The following is a 21,142-nucleotide window of genomic DNA, read 5'->3' as shown; positions in this document are numbered from 1 at the left end:
CCAGGCTGTACAATAGCTAGAAGTAGCAAGCTGTTTCTCTTTCCTTCATTAGCAATGTCCACATTTCTTCTCTCTTGACTAATTGTTTCTAATATAAGGTTGATTATAATTTCTCTTTGGAAAAAACTCACTGTACTTTTACAACTTAGGATCTTCACATGCAAGAGGGATTCCAGCCTGCTGCCTACCACAGAGAGATTAGCTCTACTACTACTAATGGCTGGAAAGCACACATACCCAGTAAATCAGACATTGGTGACCATAAATTCCATGGTTTGAGGTTAAATTACCTTGTGCCCTTCACTGGATTGTTGTTACATGGCTCCCAACGACCAGATCCTTCCACACTAGACTCAATGTAGTACCCAACCAGCTCCTTGGCATCTGGGGGCTCTGTCCAAGTGACAACAACTGAAGTATCTGTATTCCTAGTTGGCATAATTCGGCCAGGAGCTTTGGGAATATCTGTGGGAGAGAAGCAGAAATAAATTAGTGGCCTGCCAGTTAAAACTTATAAATAAAATAAGCATGAAATTCTATTCTTGATTATACTAGCATGACTAGTACAGATTTAATCTTTAAAAAAATGCTCTGATTTAAATTCAGTAATTTATCAAGACAGGATCAGTAGGCTCAAGCATTTGGTGGCGGGGTTCCTCATTTCTGTATTGCCTAGGATTCAGTGTATTTCCTTAAAATCATGTTTAGTTTATCCCCTTGTAATGAATATTTGCACCAGAGATGTGATTTGGAGCTTTCTATAAGAGAAAATGTGCTAGGTGCACTTTGAAGATCTTGTGCAGCCCATAGGAAAAGCCAGAAACCAAGGCTTCTGTTAAATAGCAAAGGGTATCTATAGTTTTTTTTTAAGAAGAGATGTCTTGCTCTCCTTAAAAAATGTATTCCATGGGCATCCAAATGCTCTGAGAAGTCAATATGAAGTGAACAGAGATCATTTAGGAATTGGATTGAAATCTGCATTGCTGTTTGGAAGCAAATTGGTGATGTAGGTGTAGCTACTGATGACTTTCTGTATTGAACATCTTGGCTTCTCTTCCAGTGAAAATAGTCTCTGCTTTCAATGTAAGTATTAAATTTTTCACTTTTGTTTAATTTGGCAAACAAGGAAGGTTAGACTCTGCTGATGTCTGGGCTTATTTTCAAAAAAGACTCTAAGTAAAACAAAACATTTTTGTACTTCCTTGAGTTTTCATTTTCTTTTGCTATTTGCAGTCTTTGCAGTTCTTGGCATCATTACTTGCAGCTTAATTTCCTTGCCTTGCATCTGTCATTTGACTACATTAAAGGTTGAACAACCCAAACAAAAATTATTTTAGCTAAAGGGAATAAATCACTGACTGCTTTTCATACACTTGAATTATTTTCTGGGCAGCTACCTGCCTGCAGACAAAACAATTACATCACAAACTGGAAAGTTATCATGGAGGAAATTTAATACACTCGACCACAGCTTACCGAGTTTGTCATCCACTACAGTGGCTTCAGTTGCTTCTGAGGGTTCACCAATCCCAGCTGAATTGCAGCAGCGAACTCGGAAGCAGTAGGATTTGCCTTCAGACAAATCAAAAACTGCAAAGCGAGGGGACTTCACAGGGATCTCAGTGTTCACCCTCTGCCAGTCCTCTGTGCCAGCAACGCACTGCATTCAAACCCAGAAACCACGTTTAGAACAGAAGCATCTGAAGGCTGAGCATCTCACACAACAAGGCTTTTTCCCTGGACCACCAAATTCATGTCTGCTGTGGGAAACAGGGAGGCACATCCCTTCTTTGGGGCTTTCCACAGAAGGAGCATATTTCAAAGCTTATTAATCTGCCAGATGTTCACTTTCTCCAGAAAACATACATAAAAGTTTACTGGTTTTAATATACCAGAGCTAAACCCTCTCCACTGCAAGGAAGTGATGTTATTAACTGCACCGAGTCTGGATCACTTTCAAAATAAGTTTTACAGATATTCAGCATTATGCTAAGAGCAAAACCCGAACATTACCTCTTTGCTTCTAGATGCTCTTGTGGCACTCTTGGTGGTTTTGGGGTGTCTTTCAGAATTAATAATGATTTGACCCTCATTTTCCAGAAAAAAAATTAACATTTGCAATTAATTTGTGAATCATTTTTACTTCCGTGGTTGGATCATGATCACTTATACCACTAATATTAGTGATTAAGTTTTTGCTTTGATTTACATTAAGTATAATTTCAAGTAAATGGTTCTGGTTTCTGAGGGATTCAAATTCTCATGTGACTATGTGACATTAGTGCTGAGTACTCAGCATGCAATTGATTATTAAAAATCTTTCTTATAAAATTCATATATTCACCCTCTCCAAGGCTGTTGCTAAGTGAAACTCATTTATTTAGACCAGATTTTGTATGAGAGATGGAAAACACATAATGGGAAGATATTTATGTCTCCCTTGATGACGCCTCTAGACTGATAGGAAAAAACATTGATAGAAAAGTTTATGAGCCAAGAGATGCTAGAAGGAAGGGTGATGGTGAGAAGAATTTTCTAGGCTAGCAGCCATGCAAATATACCTCAGGAAAGCAGGTGAAATGAAAACTGACTCTGAAAAATTAATTAAGAATTAAAACTGAAATTAAAACTGATTCTGTTCAAGTAGATCAGAACAGAAATTATGTGATCTTTGCTGAGTTGGTGGAGCAAATGTAATGCTAATGGAGAGGATAAACATGAAAAGGCAGCTGGAATAGAAAGTGCTGAGGACAAGAAACTCTTGCAAAACGCTTCCATCCAAAATGTTAACAATCTGTCCTGCCAGACAAGCTTCATTTATACAAATTTAATTTATTTTAATATATATATACTATCATATGTGTATATTATATATATATACATAAATATATATATATATATATATATATACACATTAAAATATATATATATATAAAGGCATGTGACTTTGCTCTGTGTTTTCACATTATAGAAGGAGTTTTGTTCTCTCTACTCCAGGTAGGTCAATGACACAATTCAAGAAGAATATTACTGGGTGTGACACATTCTTAATCTATTTTCCTATTTCCCATGTTCCTTTTATTCCTAGTCTATCTTAATCTACAGTTGACAGTTATCTTGATGAACTTCTTATCCTTGCCCTAATCTGCAAGTCTCAGAAATCAGAGTTAACCAAAGGTGCAGAAGAGCTGACAAAACAAATGTAAACTACTGTAAACAAATGTAAACATCATCACAGCATGATCCTGATTTTGCCCAATTTTACCTTTTCCACAAAGTACATGATACCCTCATGGCCCCGCTGTCCAGGAGGTTTCCAGCTAAGCACAACATAGTTCTTGGTGGCCTCAATAACTTGGAGGTCTGTGGGGGGACCAGGAACAACACCCTCTGAAGGACAGGGAAGAATAGGAAAGGGAAGTTGGATTTAGTTCTTCTGGTTTTGTCTCAGAATTAGCATCATAATTAAAAATAGGACTATCAATATACCTCAGCACTTAATCTTTTTTTTTTAATGGAAAGTTAAAAGTCTTCAAAATATTATGTTTAAATTTCCTTCTTTTAATTCTAGGCATGATTTTGTTAGGTCCTGAAGAATGAAACTTCACCTCAAAAACAAAGTTGTTGAGTTATTCAAGGTCAAGTGACTCTCAGAACAACAACTTTGGGTGTGTGCCCAAGTCCATTGAACTCACTCAGAGCTTTCCTAATTACTGAACCAGCTTCACATTAGACATTTGTAGGCAAAAGGGCTTTGTTTACCTGCAGGTTCTTCCTCAGTCACAATAATCTGTCCCGTCCAAGGAGCAGAAGGGTGACCTAAAACAAATGCCAGAGATAACACAATGAGAACAATGAGAAAACTGACTCTTTCTTGGTTCAAAACTAACAATTGCAAGATCCCCATGAGCTCCATTTTTGGTTAATGCCGTGGCTGTTGCTCATGTACCAAGCTAGTTACCCAAGCTAGCTGTAGGCTTACCAGCTTGAATATTGAGAGCAGCTCAGCATTTAGCATAGCTAGAAAATCCACTGAAACATCTATTCCTTCCTGAAATGTCACTGAAGTCTCCTAGGTGACAAGCAGAGGTATTTGGTTCACTCAGCTCATAATTTTCAGAGAATTAGTTTTAGCTTTATTTTCCATCCTCTATTCCTTTGGTTTAACAGTTCACTTATTAAAGGAACAGCCAAATTCCTGCAAGCTGCATCTTGTCTCTTTTTTAACCACTTTCTCTCATATTACCAGCTTGTAAATCATGGGTCACAGTCACAAACAGTAACAGCTCAGCCTGGCTCAGCATGTCCACTTGATAAATTTGGGTGTCTCTCTGAGCAGCCAATATGTTATCACACTATTGCAGTTATGCAGCTCTCAACCAGGTCAGTGCACTTTCAGAGATAAATTTTGCAAACACTGTTCTCCACCTCCACGTTGTTCACCTTACATTGGCTGATCTGATTTGGAGATGAAAGAAGAGAAAAAGCAGGTGGGGACAAAAACTATGAGGGATGAGAGGAGGAGATACAGAAGAAATAGGCCACCAAACCCAGACTTCATCTGCTGTGACAGCTTCCATGCTGCCCATTGAGAAGAAGAGCCCTCTGCCCTCCCCAGGCAGGGTTTCACGTGTCTGCCTGAGTGCAATGTTTCTTGGCAGTGCCAAGTCTCTTTCCTCTGGCCTTTTGTTTTATCTGGAATAGAAACCTAGATCATCTGGCTGCAGCACTACACAGAGTAGCTCATACAAGCTATGGGAGCACCGTAGCTTTGTGTACAATGCTACCTTCACATTGGACCATTTTAAATTGTAAAACTTCAGAAACATGTAGAAATAGATTTTGAATAGAAGTAGAAATTTATTTTAGGCATATGATTGTGCCATATGCATAGAGGGCTGTGTTTGGAAGGAAAATGTCTGAGACATTGTGAGGCCACAGGAGAAATATCCTTGACTTGTAAAATGCTAACCTTGAAGCAGAGAGCCTGGGATCTGTTGGGCTGTCCTGGTGTCACTCTGATGTTATTGCAGGACTTGGATTGTCACACAAGAACAGCACTGGCCACCCTTGTCTGGGGCTCAGAGAGAGACTATTCATAGGATCTGTTCAGCTGTTTTGTTGGCTGAACAAAAGCAAATCTCTCTAGGCAATTAAACTCTCCTGTGCCTTTTCCCCCCCTTCCTGCAAGTTTGGAGCATAGCACTGCAGTCAGCCAAAGTCATTTCAGCAGATAGAACACAGTGCAAAAGCACTGAGATGATTTCTTCTTAGCAAAGCTGGCTCCAAAGGATATTTTGGCTTTGCATTGCTCCCTCTGGTGGGACTTTGAAGGCTTATGAGTTGATAGTCTTAATTTATTTTTTTTTAATGAGTTGAGACTTCTTAAACCTCTCATGCAAACTGTAAAAAGCACATCTTACTTCTAAGCCTGGCTCTGTCAGCAGGATCCAGAGCAGCCACAGGCTCTGACACCCGGGATGGCAGGCTGACTCCAGCCTTGTTCACAGCTCGGACTCGGAAAATATAGGAACGGCCTTCGATCAGACCAGTGACAGGAAAACGAGCAAACTTCACGGGATTCTCATTGCACTGGGTCCAGTGGGAGGTGCCAACCTCACACCTGAAAAACACCAACAGTGAGAGCAGTGCTGGGAAGGGAAAAACATGAACTCAGGGCACCCCCACCCCTTTGCAGCTTCACCATCTGTTTGTGCTCATTGCCTGCTCCGTACCAGCTCCTCAGCAGAATTATTTACTGGTGACATCAAAGCAGCTGCACCAGGGCATCAGGCTGAAGCACCAGCTGGGCATGCACTAAATCCCTCACAGCTGCACCCCTTCTTTCCTGAACTGAAAAAGGGATAAGAGCAGACTCACTTCACTGTTTAAACCCTCCAAAGTATGTTAGGGAGTGTCAACTTTGGCTCACTTGCAGGGACAGGAAACACACATCCCTTGCAGCTGCCAGAAGGACACTGCTTCATCCTCCCTGCACAATGCTGCACTGTACATCCCACAAGATGCTGGGCTTCATGAGGTGCAGAGACCCCCACTGTGAGTTCTGGGACCAGCCCAGCACTGAGATTGCTGTGAATGGGGTTAAAGTGGGGCACTCAGTCAGGCCCTGCTGCAGAGACCAGACCACTGGGGCTGCCAAGGGAGTGTGCTGGCTGCAGTCCCTACAGTGACAGGACCCAGTGTGGTGCTGCTGGTCCCACACCTGTGAAGCCTCACGCACATCAGGAAGATGGTTTATGGCAGAAGGAAGACATGAGAGTAGCCACTTCAACTCAGGGAGGCAAGAGAAGCCTGTGGTGATGGCTTCCTTGTATCCAGCAACATGACCTTTCAGCTTGGAAGAGACTATCTGGTAAGATATCTGCCCAAGAGAAGGGTACAGCTCCTAACCAGATTTCTTGGTACATGCAAGGATCTCTCCTGAGAATCGTTACCATCCCGCTCAGGGCTGTTTTGTGGTTCTTATGTCTGCTTGGGGTGAGGGATGCCCAAGCCTTGCTTCTACCATCAGCAGACCATTAGCTTCCACCATCCTACAGACAAGTCCTACTGGCTCATCCACAAGGCAGTTAGGGGCTACCCTGCCTGAATATTTGGGTCCTTAAATACCTTTAGTGGGATCCAACACTGGACAGAAGTAACACAACTTTGGATTTGGGAGCAAATGCAGAATAAACAAGGTGAGCACAACAGAAAAAGCAAAATGCCATTTCTCTTGCGCTTACTCTCAGTGCTAACATCCCTCAATAGCCTAGTTTTAAAATGAGATATTATTGTTCAGAATCTAGTCCTGGCTTTTATTTAGGATTTTTCAAAGAATGTTTAAGAGCCATAGCTTAGATCTAGCACAACATTTTTACAGCAGTGACGGGCACTCAAAAGTTATCAAAACAGTAAAGTTATATGTGAATGTTAAATGTATTTCACAGAGCAATTCCCTCTTTTTACTGAGATATACTATATATATATATATGTATGAAAATGTTTGAGTGTTTTTATATGCATACTAATAAGCCCTGAGGAACCTCATATGAGGGACTCTATTACTGAAATTCAAACAAATATTACCAGCACTGAAAATCACTGCAAGTCTCAAAATACTGACCTAATTTCTAAAATCACAGGCTTCTAGGATCCTGCCACCTCCATGTGCAACACATGGGGGCTTCATATTTTTAAAAATCATTTCCATGAAGCTTATCAATGTAAGGGCTGGAATAACAACAGCATTTGGGAAAGAAATCCAAGTCCCTTTGAGATAATATTTTGCTTTCCGGTGCATAGTAACTATTAGGAGAAAGGCAAGAGAGCCCTGGTACTGCAGGATCCACAACTGCCTGATGGAGAAGAACTACCCAACACTACAAAATCCTGAAGCCTCTCATGCCTCAGAGGAAGCAGTGAGGGCTGAGCTGTGCAGATCTAGCAAAATCCTTTCTATGCAATTAAATGAAGCAAGATGTGATTATTTCCATGAAAGTTAGATCAGGGCCAGCCAATCAAAAACAAAAATAAAATCAGTTTTCTTCTGGCCAGCAACAAGAATGAAAATAATAAACTACTTGTTTTATCTCATATTTTTCAATGTGCATTTAGTTTTTTGAGTTGGAATGGGCAGCAATATGAATTCTCCAGTCCAGCACAGTCACTGACCTGTCAATGAAATATCCAAGGATGGGGTTTCCTCCATCGACAGCAGGTTGCTTCCAGGAGACAATGACATAATCTTTGTTGGCATCTAAGCACTGCACATCTAGTGGTGCACCAGGGGCTCCAGGGATTTCAGCATCAGCATCTACGAGGATGGAGAAATGTTTGCAAATGTGAACCACAGTTCTTTCACAATTATTAATCTTTAAGAATTAAATTGGGTTCCTAGTGACTTTAAAAAAGTATTTTCTTTTATATTGCAAGTGTTTTTCTAGGTTTTGGCTTTCCTTTGTAACATTTACAAATGTTACAGCATACTGCAAATGTAATTCACCTAGACATTTTAAATCAAATTAGTACCATGTATTCTGATTAGGGAGCTGCAAGAGACACTGTTGAACTAAAAACTTGTCAGCCAGGCAATAGTTGAATTAAAAGTACTCATGCACTGGATATAACAATACTGAATGAAATATCTCCATTTATAGTCCTTCATTGTTTGATTTTGGTTGGCTGTGAACAGCAAAGGTACCAAAACCTTTTGAAGGATTGCACATACACTATCACTGTGGAATAGAACCTTCATAAGGATAAGTGTATTGTTCCTTTCAAGTGTTTACCACAAATCTGGGACTCCTGGTGTCACAGGGCCTTGACTCCTGCATCAGCTTCTGGACACGTCTTATCTGAAGCTTTGAAAAATAGAGCATAATGCTGGGCACTGAGGAATTTTTACTGTTTACAAAGAGTGTAATTTATGACATGATGCAATCTTTGTGTAGAGAAAAATAACCTTTGCAGCAAGATTCTGTGAAAGACTTTCAAATAAGAGATGTTGTTTCTCTGCAGAATAACACAAATTTGTACAATTGAGAGCTACTTTAAAAGAAGACCTAAGAATTATATACCTGAATAAAAAATTTTGCTAATAAATACTATTCATACATTCCATATAAACCTGAGTTCTCAAAAGGGTTTAATGTTTCAAGACATTACATGTTTTTGGTTTACAGTATACAGTAATCCAGATTTTTCATGATTTTGAGTTTCATGAAAAAATGCCTTATTAGAGAACTTAATATGCTTCATTAAGTAAAACACTAGTCTTCCTAAAAAAAAAAAAAAGAAAATCCCCGCAACACTTTGCAGAGTCTGCTCTTATAGGCAGAGTAACATCACGTGCCGCTTTTGAAGCTGTGCCAAAGTTGCTGAGTCCAGGTTCTAATTACAGATAACTTGATGCATTTTTTAAAATGGTAACATACAGACTAAACCATCCAGTTAACATCACAAAATACTAAGAACATGAATAGTAATAACAAAATGTCTTCAGTGACCTCTTTATGACAGGTTTTAATTGCCTGTAATTACCACTGGACAGAATGTGAGAAAACAGCTTCTTTCCAAGACAGACTCGGAAACAGCTGGGAGAACCAGCACAGCTGACCAGCCTCTAGGAGGCTAGGATTTCATCCCTGATGGCTTGCTGACAAATGATGACCTATAGCCATGGCAGAGGAGTCACACATGCTCTGGAAGCCCATCTGAATGTGTAACATTATGAGCCTCCCTTCCATTGATAAGCTGATTTCTCTGTGTGACACAAAAAGACAACTGCCCCAGCTTAAACACCAGAGCTGCCATTTAAATAAAAGTTGGCAATGAGGAATACAGTAGCCAACCAAGATTGTGGGGACCATCTAAACAGGAATGCAGAATATAATTAATGCAGATAGAATTTGGTAAACACATCCATTGGCGAGGAAGATACTCTGCTGAAAGTGGTGGTGAGTTCAGTCAGGTCACACCTGTGTTGCCAGAAGATGTAATAGGATTGAGGGTGATCATTTATTTATATGGCAGCACAATGTAAAACAAATAAAGAAGGACAAGTCCTATTTCTTGTCACAGAAGCTCATTTCAATAGGCTCTTCCTTCATGTGATCAAATTGTCTGCTTCAGTTGTATTTTCTGGGCAGGTTGTCATCTCACACAGTTCTGCTGGGCTTGGCAACAAGGAGCCATTCTGGGCATGGTCTCAGAGCCAAGAATTTCCAGAGCCTTTTGAATTAGCATTACACACTTCAGCTGCTTTTAGCAGCTGGGACAGATATAGAATCAGCCCACAACATGATCGTCATGGCTCCTTTTAAAGAAATAATTCTCAATGGATACTCAATGAAGTTTTTGATTGGTGCAAGCAAACAACATTCACAACAATTACATTTTAATTCTACTCTTCACTGCATTACTTCAGAGAATCACACAGTGGTTGAGATTGGCAGACAGGTCCAGTTACTGTCTAGTTGAGCCCCTGGCTCAAAGCAGAGTCAGCCACAGCTGGTTGCCTAGGGTCATGTCAAATCAGGTTTTGGGCTTCTTCAAGGATCAGGACTGCACAGCTTGTTTGAGTAACCTGTTCCAGTGTCTTCTTTACTCCCCTCCATCAGGTACACATGGATAAACTCCTCTCATGATCCCTCTTTTCCAGGCTGAACAGTCACAGCTTTCTCAGCCTTTCCTCATATGAAAGATGTTCCAAGCCGTAAATCCCTTCACATCCCTTCAATGGCCTCATTTCAGTGAGCCCATGTCTCTTTTGTATGGGGGATCTCAGAACTGCATCTAGCATCCTAGATGAGCCCCACCAGTGCCGAGCAGATGGCAAGGTTTCCCTCCTCAGCCTGCTGGCAATGCTTTTCCTAATGCAGCCCAGGATGCCACTGTCTTTGTGACAGGATGTCTTTGTGACAAGGGCACATGTTCACCTTGCTCCACCAGGATCCTTCCTGAAAAGCACCTCTCCAGACAGACCCCAGCCTATTCTGCTGCATGAGATTGTGCTTCTGCAGCTGCAGATCTTTGCATATAAATTCCACTGTATTTTTTCCTGCAGTGTGCATTAGAGAGAAACCCTCCAATTGAGCAGAAAATCTTGATAAAAATAGTGCAGTTTAGCTTGCAGTGGGATGGTTACAAAAAATCATTTGTAAATTATTATGTGCATTTTTCCTCCTTATGACTGATGTTCAGCACTCTGAACATAGCACCCTAAATTTCCTCCTCAGAATGTCAATGGAGTTTAGAAGTCTTCAGGCAGATGACACCAAAGCCTGACACATGCATGGATTTTTTTCCAGAGATAACAAATGGAATGTAAATTACTAGAATCTATAAAAAAAAATAATTATTCTGTTGTGATGAGGGGTGAGAAGGGGCGAGGGGGAAGCACCTCAAATATCTGATTTTTCTAAGACATTTTCCTCAGCTCTGTAGTGAGTTTTGTGCACAAGAGAGTGTCTTACCTCGAACAAAGACATAACCACTGTACTCTTCATAGTACTCTCCCATCGCCACTCGGAGTGTGTACAGACCCTCATCTTCCTTGTTTGCGTGAGTCAGTGTCAGAGAAGCTCGCTCCCCACTCCACTGCATCTGGACCCATTTGGATGGTGTAATAAGAACACCTAGGAATCAGAGAACTTCATCATGAGCACCAGCAGGATCTACTGAGGAACAGATTCTGAATACAGAGAACATACTGGGATAGATTGGAAATACAAAGGAGACCACTGCTATTACACAACATTCTGTCCTTGAAAACAGTCATAAATAACATCTAATTCTGCCCTTATGACAACTTTGAATTCAAGCATTACTTCAGGAAGCAATAGTTTTTTGTATTTTATCTGCTGTTACAGAACACTGTGCAACTACTTAAAAAATATCTTGGCGTGTAAACAAATAAATAGTAAAAGCTATATGAGCTCTAAAAATGGGCCACATAGATGATGGCTCTGATAAAAATGCTTCCAATTTAGATTTTTTTAAGAAATACAAAATCCCTAGAAGACATTTTCACAGTGATTTGTTAGTTTTCTGTGGTTTCACATCAAAACGCTAAATTATGAAAAAATTCTAGTTGAAAAAGAGAAAATATTATCATTGGAAAACCTGAGAAAGTGATGACCAAATCATAACGTTGACACAAGCTGAAATAAGTAAAGATTTACATGAAAGAAGTTTCCATTTCTTCTTATCAAACATTCTCACCATTTCTGTACCACTCAATGTCTGGTTTGAAGCGCTTGATATCAGGATTGATGACAACTGTGCAGCCCAGACTCATTGTTTCGCCTTCTCTCCCAAAGGCTACATCAAACTTGTCAACAAAGCTGATTTCAAACCTGGAAGCATAGCCATGAGGGGTAACAGCAACTGTACAAGAGAAAAAAAGTATCTGGTTTTCTCTCCTTCTGTGACAAGAGTAGGAAGAAAAATTACTCAGTGATTATGAATACAGTCACAGGTAAAGTTCAAGGTATAAATAGGAACAATATGTATATTAAGTCATCTTCAGAGGCAATTACAGCATTGGATAATCCAAGTCCTTTCTATCGCAGAGAATCAACTATTTCTTCATTTGTACAGCTCTAGTTCACACAGCTACTTCATTTTAGCAGGAAGAGGCTTCTGCAGAATTTAATTTCAGAATTTTCAAAATTTCTAATCCCATGTTTTATCATAAGGTTTGTTTTATAACTGAAAAATATTTCTATTTCTGATTAATTATTTGTTCAGGTCAAGTTGATCTTTAGTTTACATAGTTCTTTTCTTTCCCCATTTTAACTCCTTGCCCTATCTCAGAGCAGTCATGTGTTCACCCAGCCTTTGTTTTTGTAAGATAATAAGCTTTTGTGGGAGCTAATTTTAACATAAAAGGGCAGCCCTTCTTTCTTTCTTGTGTCTGTTCTTGTTCCTGGATTTCTCTTTTCGGATGCTGTGTGTCCTGAGTGGTGCAGTTTTTCAGACAGAACATCCTAAGTGCCTTTCACTTGTACTGTACATACACGACAGAGGTGCTTCCATGTTTGTTTTGAAAACAGCTCAGCTGATAAAAAATAAGGTCACACTTTACTTTTACTCAACTAGCCTACACTAACTTTCCCTCTTTCTGTGATCAGTGAATATATGCAAATTGTGATCTTCCTTTCTTCCTTTCCCATAAAGAAGTGATAGATACCAAATTTTATTGGAAATATATGGAAGTTTCATCTGCCAAACATTTCATGGGGTTCCTAGGGCACATTCACCCACATGGCATATGTGGGTGGATTGTCTTATCATTGTGGAATCATGGATGCCATATTTTTAAAATGTGAGGTTCTCAGGTAAAACAAACTACAGTTTTTACCATGATACATCCCAAAATAGTCTAATTGGGTTCTGGATATTTAATCTTTTCTATGCATTTTCTGGTAATTTTCATAGCTTATGAAACCACATAAGCAGCAGATAACAATTAAGCCTACCTACTCTGTGTAGGCACATGCTTCCTCATGCCATGTTTTACATATTGCAAAAGAGGAAGTGGTTCTCTTTTTGACAGATTCTATTTCATCGTGAAGTGCAATATTAACAGGATATTTCTTATATAATCCAACAGACCTAGAAGGCAATGCCATTTCCCCCCACTAATGAGGCTAACACCATCCCAAATTGTAGAGCTCCTTGTAAATCAGACCTGCTTCTTTTTAAAATAATATTACTAAATATTCTGCTTAGTCATGATGTCACAACTATAAATGGAAGTCTCAAAGAAATATATTGTAACTTACATGGAGAGAGGGAAAGATTTCTACCATGCAAAAGACTTGCATCAATTTCTCCTTTGTACCCTACACAGAAAAAGACAAAATGGTCACTACCACCAAGAGGCAAAGGCTCTGTGAGCCACAAAACCAAAACTGGCAATGTGCATCTTAATAAAAAAAAACCTTGAAAGAAATATTTTGCAACCTACTCTTTACCACGAGGGAAGCATAAACTGAAACTTCTCCTTTAACATTCATAGCAGAGGCATGATACTGCGCAGTGTCATCAAATTCACATCTGAAAAGATAAAAATGATTAGGCAGAGCACGCAATTGCTCCTTGGCATAGCCTCTCTGGAGTTTTAGATTAAGAAAACCCTCAGAAATCTGGGTAAAATCTATAAAATAAAAGCTTGGGAGACAGACACACTAGATACTGGATTGATTGTAGCCAATAGGTTTTTCTCAATGTTGAACCCCAGTGTTTGAAATAAATGTCTCTTTTCTTTATTCTCAATTTGAAATTGAGAATACAGCATAAGTAGGAAAAATTATCTGATAATATTCATTGTTAATTTACTGTCCTCTATTAAGATATGCCTAATATGGAACTTGTAGGAATTGTAGGTTTCATAAAATATTTTCAAAGGGCACCTTCCAATAAAAAAATTGTCAAATCCAGGTTGTTGTTGATTAGGACTTATGTTTTCAATATTTTTAATGCAAAGTAGTGCAAAAATTTCCCACTTGGAAGATGAGTACTAATAAAGATCTTTCTTGTATAAAGGTGAGGACATCTCAGTTCTGTTCCTCATTTCAGTAAGAATTGTGAACTTTGCTATATTTGAAAAACAGTTAATTCACATATTTTTACATGTTTAATTGTACTCATCAAGCAGACAGATGGAAAAAGTAATCATAGATGTCCCACTTTTCTGACTCTGCCATAAACAGACTATCCAGATAAATAATCCATATAAATAACTCAGGTAAATTGCATGTCCTCTACTGAGGTAAACCACAACTGCTTCAACATTTAGAAGACAGCATTCACCACAGTTGATATCTCTGATATTACCTGACTTGATATCTCTTACATCCCCAAGAGGTATATTCACATTTTGCAGCTCTCATTCTATCGGAACATTTCAGCTAAAGCTGTTTGTTAAATTATTTAATATTTCCTTACTCTGTAATCTCCAGGGAGTGCAGCCCATACCGACTTTGAATAATATACTTGCCAGGGTGAGCCTGTACATCAATGGGCACATTATTCTTGTACCTATGGAAAAGCAAAGAAGCAGTATGTGACAGAGACAAGTCATTCTATATTTTAAAAGGTCAGATTGATATTTGAAGTAGAACATCAGCAGAGCATCATCATTTCTCCTTGATAAACTGTAGTTTAACTCCCTGGAAAGACATGACATATCTCTGGAAGTGTAACTTTTCTCTCTTTCTCTTTGAGATACCCCAGGTAGATTTTATTCTCAAATTAAAAGATGAAAATAGTCTTGAGTGCGATGAAAATCAGTTCATTTTACCACAAACTTCATGTTGCTACTTGTAAAAGAAATGAGGAGTTACATGAGCAACATCTTAGAGTTTTGTAAATGGCAAATAATTTTGTAGCCTCCTTACTTACTACCTCTCATAAATATTTTGTTTGGTTTGCATGTTTGACCTACTTTTAAAACCTCTATATACACAAAAAATGTCAGGTAGAAAGTTAACTTTTTTGTTTACTTCCAACTCAACAGGGTTAGACTGGAATACACTATGAGTGTTTTCTGGCACAGGTGTTTCTTCGCGTAGGAAAGGTTTACTGTTCAAAATTCCCAGTTGTCCCAGTTTGAAGGAATGAATGAACCAGTGCTGATCATTGGTGAGCTGGTACTGCTAATTTCAGAATTTATACAAACACCTTGAGACTCATAGTGGAAGAAGAGTGGTGCATGATAAATTCTTCCTCTTCAATTGCTGCATAAAATGTCACTCATTCTGGATAATACACAGTGTAACCAAGTAAATGTTTGTCTGAATCCTCTCTTAAGCAGGCACTGGAAATACGGAAAAAACTGGCAATAGAAGTCTAATAAATAAATTGCACTCTGAATTTCTTCAGTACATTTGGCACTGATTTGAGGTCCATAAAGAAAAAATGCTTCCCAAGAGAGTGTCATACTTTACATAGCTTTCTCTCTTCTTCATAAGGTGTATTATATAAACAAAATGAAATTATAAAGGATGATAGATAAAAGCATCTTTTACTCTGATGTATCTTAAATAAATCTTTATTCTCACAACAGACAGCCAGACAAAAAAATTTGCTTTTTCATTTCAGATTTTATATTTTAAACCTTTCATGATTTTCAGTCATGATTCCTTTCATGATTTTCAGGAACAAGATCGGGTCTGGTGTCAGTGGCTTGCTCCACTTCACCAAACAAATCAGTAATTCACAATTTTATTATCAATTGAATATGTCTGGAGATGAAGCTATATCCACAATAAATCTGAAAACTGTCTTTCAGCACCATCAATGTTGTACAATAAAGAATATTTCCCTGACTACAAATATTTGGGCATAGTAATACTCTGAGAGTTTTCCAAGTGCTTAAGTGAGTAAGGACCATAAATCCTAATGCTTTTTATCCTCATCTTCGTCTCAACAAAATGTCTATGGAAAGGAACACAGTGCAGGGCAGTACTCTCTATTCTGCACATCAATTATTTGCAGAGATGTCTGACCTCATTACTCTATTATCCTGGCTTAGGCAATGAATAATACATGAACCCAGCAAGAGTAATACATTCCCCACCACTCTTCACCTCATCTGAGAGCTGGTGCCCCCCAGACTGAACTGCCTGGGAACATCAGGGCATCTTTATATTACTTCTTTTGTGTAAAATATTTTAGAAAATAGAATAATGCCATCAGTTCTTAATATTTTCCAGGGCATATGAAATTGTGTAAAGAGGACTTAGCTCCACAGTATCTTTATATTTTCTCCAAAGGGCTGGCCAACTTTTGGATCCTATGGCAGCAAAGTTGTTTGGTAGCATGGGGTGCCATGCAGAAACAACCTTTTACTGGGCCATGCCAGCAGCAAGAAGACTTTCCCTTCTTTTGTCTTCATTACCAGGTTAGTAAAAAGTAATTGATTCAATTTTTGTTTATTTATATTCAACTACAGAAAGAATAGGACTCATGTTAGAAGGACCACTTGTTATTTCTGGAAATGCAAATTCCAGAGTAGCCAAGTCATTAGCTAATGTGGGACTGCAACCTCTCACTGTCATTAGGCACTGATAATTTATGCTTTCTGCTACTGGTTTCAAATGTCCTGGGTTTTCCATATGCTTTTTTTTTTCCAAGGGAGTCAGAACAGCTGCATCAGGCAGGTTTTCTTTAGAGTAAGTCCACAAAGCTTTAAAGTTTTCCAGGCACAGCATGAAAAGGTCTTCATTGCTTATAGAAAGAATGACTGTTTGCAATATTCTACTGACATTTTGTTAGAAAGGCTGAATGAATGCTGACAGATCCAGGTCAGCACTGTTCTATATCTTAGAGCAAAGACACCTGCTGAAAAGGATGTGATCTCTTTTTTTTTTTTTTTCATTAGTAGCCTGTGGCAAAATGAAATCCCTTTGGAATTCAGATGTACAGTAAAATGATGTATCAATTTCCACCATCCACATTTAGCACTTAGATGAAAGGCTGGTTCACAGCGAGAGCAAAGACAGACAGCTGAAGGCTCAGTTTAAGCATGTCAGGTTTTGGGGGTAAGGTGAATCTCAACCAGAGTGAAAATGACCCAGGTCTTGAATTCTTGGGTAGGATTCAGGTTACAGAGCTGGGTTACAGCCATGAGCATAGCTGACCATTGTTTATATCCAGCTGAGTCCAGAGCTGAAGGGCTTGTCTGGAATCCTCTCCAGGTGGAATGTGAACACAGGGCACTTGTAACCCTCACAGGATGGGAAAAGTGTGTCCATGCAGAGCCTGGCTGTCAGAGTCCCAGGAGAGAGATCAGTGACTTTGTGGACTCAGCTCTGGCCTGTTAATATACCACTTAATAGCAATTTTTAAAAAGCCCTGAGATTAAGGTTTTTAAGACCTAAATAAATGTAGGGTCCCTTACACAATTCAAGTAGCAAATTGCAATATATGATCATTACATAACATTATTATATAGTAGATGTTTCCCTTCCAACTCAGCATATTCTGCAAAATTTCCCAATACTTCCAAAGTTTTCATCTTATTTGGATGGCTCCTGATCTACCTGAAGTCACTGACTCCAAACACTGACAATGTGTCTGCTATGAACACATCATCATTGCTGAAATTTCACAGCATCATCAAGGGATTTCTATTTCATGGAGATTCAGCACTATAACTGCTCAGCTGCCAAAAAGTTTGCCCTTAACCAAAGCCTGCTTTAATGCTTCAGGGATATTAGTGTCATTTGTAGAACTAAATTCAAGTATTTGGAAAACATTATCAAAGATAGTTTGATAAATTAAAATGCTATTTTTCCCTAATCATCAACAGAAGGAATATGTTTGATGTCGCTACTAAATAGAAAAACAGTCTATTTATTCCTAGTGTTGTTATGCAAATATTTTAAATGTTATTCTATAAGTAAATTTACTATAATAATTATATACTTATTTCTGTTGTTATTATTATTACTTCATTTTAATATTTTGCTCTTTTTCTGTACAATGTGACATGAAAGGTGTTTGACAGGCCTGCCATCAGTGCCTGATATTTTTTTTTTTTAATTTAACTTATATCTTTTCAGAAAAAATGACTACATTTTTCTGAGATAACATTGACTGAGATAACTACAGATTCTGGTTAAGTGGTGACTTTCAGTGCCAGGGATACAAACTTACCATGTAACTCGAGGTTCTGGCCAGCCAGCCACAGAACAATTAAACCTAACATTTTCCTTTTCCCAGATGGTGTGGGAACGAGGCTCAATGATAAACTCAGGAGCATGTAAGAGTTTATCTTGATTCAACTTTCTATGGAATGCCTGAGTCTCTTCTAGCTGGAAAAGAAACATTTTATTATACACTTGATCATAGCAGCAGTTAGAAGTGCAAATTATTATACCAAACCAAACCACAAAAAACTCAAAAAACAAAAAAACAAACAAACCCCCCCCCCCCCCCAAAAAAAAAGAAAGAAAAAGGCAAAGCCCCCTGCAATTTTTATTTAAACATTCAGACACACTTAATGCACTTAATGTGTTTATCTAACCTGGACACAGAATAACGTTTTCATTTTCCAGAAGTTCTCCTTCCAAAATAACTATATTTGATTTTAGAGGGCTTTTCCTCTCAAAACTATTCTAATTAAAATAATGTTCCACATTTAATTACTTATTATTCTAAATACAGAGTGGAAGGTGAAATAGGCCTGAAACTCAGATGTCTTCTGTACTCTGTACTTGTGCTGTAATGCACAAGATCTAGGCTCTAAAGGCTAGATCAGGGACCCTAGGTTCTAGATGTAAAGATCTAGGCTCTCTATGCCTAGATCATCTCTGACAGAACTACTTTCAAACTTTCCTCCTGACAGGATCTTTCATCCTCCCAAGGTAACTGCTTGAACTGCTTGACTATCCACAAAGCTGGAAAAAACTCCTAATATGGTATAAATCTTGCTTTCTGCAAAAATAATTATTTCTTTTCTGCCTTAACTTTCAAATATATGGAGAATTCCAGGTCCATGTATTCAAATTATTAAAAGAGGACTTTTATAAACAGGGCAATACCAGTTTTCCTAGCAATGATTTCTCAGTACTGGACAGGTTCAAGAGATTTCCATTGAAAATACTTGAGTTAATTACTACCATTATTGTGATTGCCCATGGATTAAATCAGGGCACTGGTGTGCTAGGCACTTTAGAAACACCAAACAAAAATGGACTAATTTTCTTTTCCAGCTTAAGTATTATTTTCTAATCTTTTACCGTTTTCTTCATGGCCACACGTTCAGCAGACTCTCGGATCGCCACTTTCCTTGACTTTTTTTCATGATGTTCCTCTTCAGAAGTTGTCTTGGCCACCTTGCTGACACTAACTCCTTCCCCTGTGGCAAAAAGGTTCCTCTTGGCAACATATGCAGCACTTTCTTTAATTCTTTCTTCTTCAGTGTCTGTGATACCACTGATATTCACTTGTCTGAAAGAATTTTTAGAAAGCAGAATCCCATTGGAAAATGCTGAGACCATGCTCCCTTTCTACTTGCTACCCAATCAGCCACTACAGTGGCCAGCACCCTTCTGCTACAATACTCTCATATGTATTCAAAGCAGAAACATGGAAGGGATTCTGCAGATAGACTGAGTATTTTACTGTCCAAAGTCATGGCCATGTTCAGGGCCTCTCCCTTTAAATATGCCATACACATTTTCAGTTTAAACATTATCCTGCTGTGGCTTTTTATCTCCATCACTATAAAGATGAGTGGAAGGCACAACCACAAGATATTCAAGGTATTAAGTTACAGCTGCAGTTGTTGTTGTTGTTATTAATAATTATATTATATTATTAAATATTATAATATTATTAATTATAATAATATTATATTATTGCATTATTAATTTAATAATTCATTAATTATTTAAAAAACCCCATCCCACCCTATATAACTGTAGACAACAAAAAGTTCTCTTTGTTCACAGAAAATTCCATCCTATATTGATATATATGCTGTATAATTTATATATACTATATAAAAATTCCATTCTATATTATCTTTCAGGAAGATAACCATGGATTTTCTTGCAGCCTCCTCTTCAGGCTCTGTACAGAGGTGAGACACAAAGAGCTCTCAGTGGGTGCAATCCTGTTTCCACACTCACATGTGGATGTACTTTTGAAGCCATACTGGTTTGGCACTGCCAGGACATTACAGCTGCTGTAGTGGTGCATGCACAATGAGAGCTCCTTGACTTAAGAAGAAGCATCAATATCCTCCTGCTGAATTTAGTTACTTTAAGGGAACATTAGATAGCACACTGAAAACAAACTCTGTTTAAGTTCTCATTAAGTGCCATCTTGCAAGCACTATAGAAACATCACCTCTGTTTCTAGAGTGCACTCAAGCATAGCCTCTCTTTTATCATGAAACACTACTACAAAGCAAAAAATAGAAGGAAGAAATTTTTTTAAGATAGCCAATATTATGCATCTGACAGCACATCTCAATGCTAAAAAAAATTGAATTTAAGCTCAGAATTAAATGTCCAGCCCCTTACATATGAAATCAGTTTGGTGAGATGCAAGACAGTCAAGCAGTGGAATGCTGTTAACTTACTTACGTTTAACAGCTGCTGAAAAGATTAAAAATCTTACTTAACAGCATAGAGCTTTGACCACCCTCAAACTCAACTTCCTGTGTTTTAGTTCGCTTTAAGAGTATGATCCTTAAGAAATCAGTGAAATGATAGATTCCCTCCACTTAGGCCATCAGCTTTCCCCACAAATATCACCTGAAGCTGCAGATAAATGGAAGAGATTTTTTGAAAAAATCAGTATAAAGAATATGAATATAGCTTCCAACATTCATTTTAAATGAATCCATAGCATTTTTCTTCAAAGGCAAACTGATACTATTCCCTCCTTAATTACATTAGTTAAGATCTCAGCAACTTCACAGAGTGGACTGGTTCCTCAAGACATTAAGCATCTTTTGGGAGCTGATGAATATCCTCTGACTAAAATAGAACTCATCCTAGTCATCTGCAGTTGTAATCCCCAGATGCTTTTGATCAACAGTATTAAATATTTAGCTTTTCCAATAATTTCTCCATGTTATAATCTTCCCAGATCAAAGAGAAACATGTTCCCTTAAATG

At 38.3% G+C, this 21,142-nt stretch overlaps 1 protein-coding gene across 6 annotated transcripts in view; it reads right to left on the bottom strand.

The window, feature by feature from the left end:
* MYOM1 (myomesin 1) overlaps positions 1–21,142 on the bottom strand; it is a 78,053-nt gene that overhangs the window by 41,824 nt on the left and 15,087 nt on the right. For all 6 annotated transcript variants that reach the window (XM_014266841.3, XM_074549171.1, XM_074549182.1 and 3 more), the window contains exons 4-16: positions 19,254–19,464; positions 18,169–18,326; positions 14,455–14,547; positions 13,475–13,563; positions 13,290–13,349; positions 11,725–11,889; positions 10,977–11,138; positions 7,675–7,816; positions 5,424–5,623; positions 3,763–3,819; positions 3,266–3,390; positions 1,477–1,660; positions 291–465 (exon numbers count right to left, since the gene is read on the bottom strand). In XM_014266841.3, the coding sequence (XP_014122316.2) occupies positions 291–465; positions 1,477–1,660; positions 3,266–3,390; positions 3,763–3,819; positions 5,424–5,623; positions 7,675–7,816; positions 10,977–11,138; positions 11,725–11,889; positions 13,290–13,349; positions 13,475–13,563; positions 14,455–14,547; positions 18,169–18,326; positions 19,254–19,464 (1,821 nt within the window). The remainder of the gene's footprint in view (positions 1–290; positions 466–1,476; positions 1,661–3,265; positions 3,391–3,762; positions 3,820–5,423; positions 5,624–7,674; positions 7,817–10,976; positions 11,139–11,724; positions 11,890–13,289; positions 13,350–13,474; positions 13,564–14,454; positions 14,548–18,168; positions 18,327–19,253; positions 19,465–21,142) is intronic.

The sequence above is a fragment of the Zonotrichia albicollis genome, chromosome 1 (genome assembly GCF_047830755.1).
Source record: "Zonotrichia albicollis isolate bZonAlb1 chromosome 1, bZonAlb1.hap1, whole genome shotgun sequence".
Lineage (NCBI taxonomy): Eukaryota > Metazoa > Chordata > Aves > Passeriformes > Passerellidae > Zonotrichia > Zonotrichia albicollis.
This window is presented reverse-complemented; position numbering and strand designations above follow the sequence as displayed.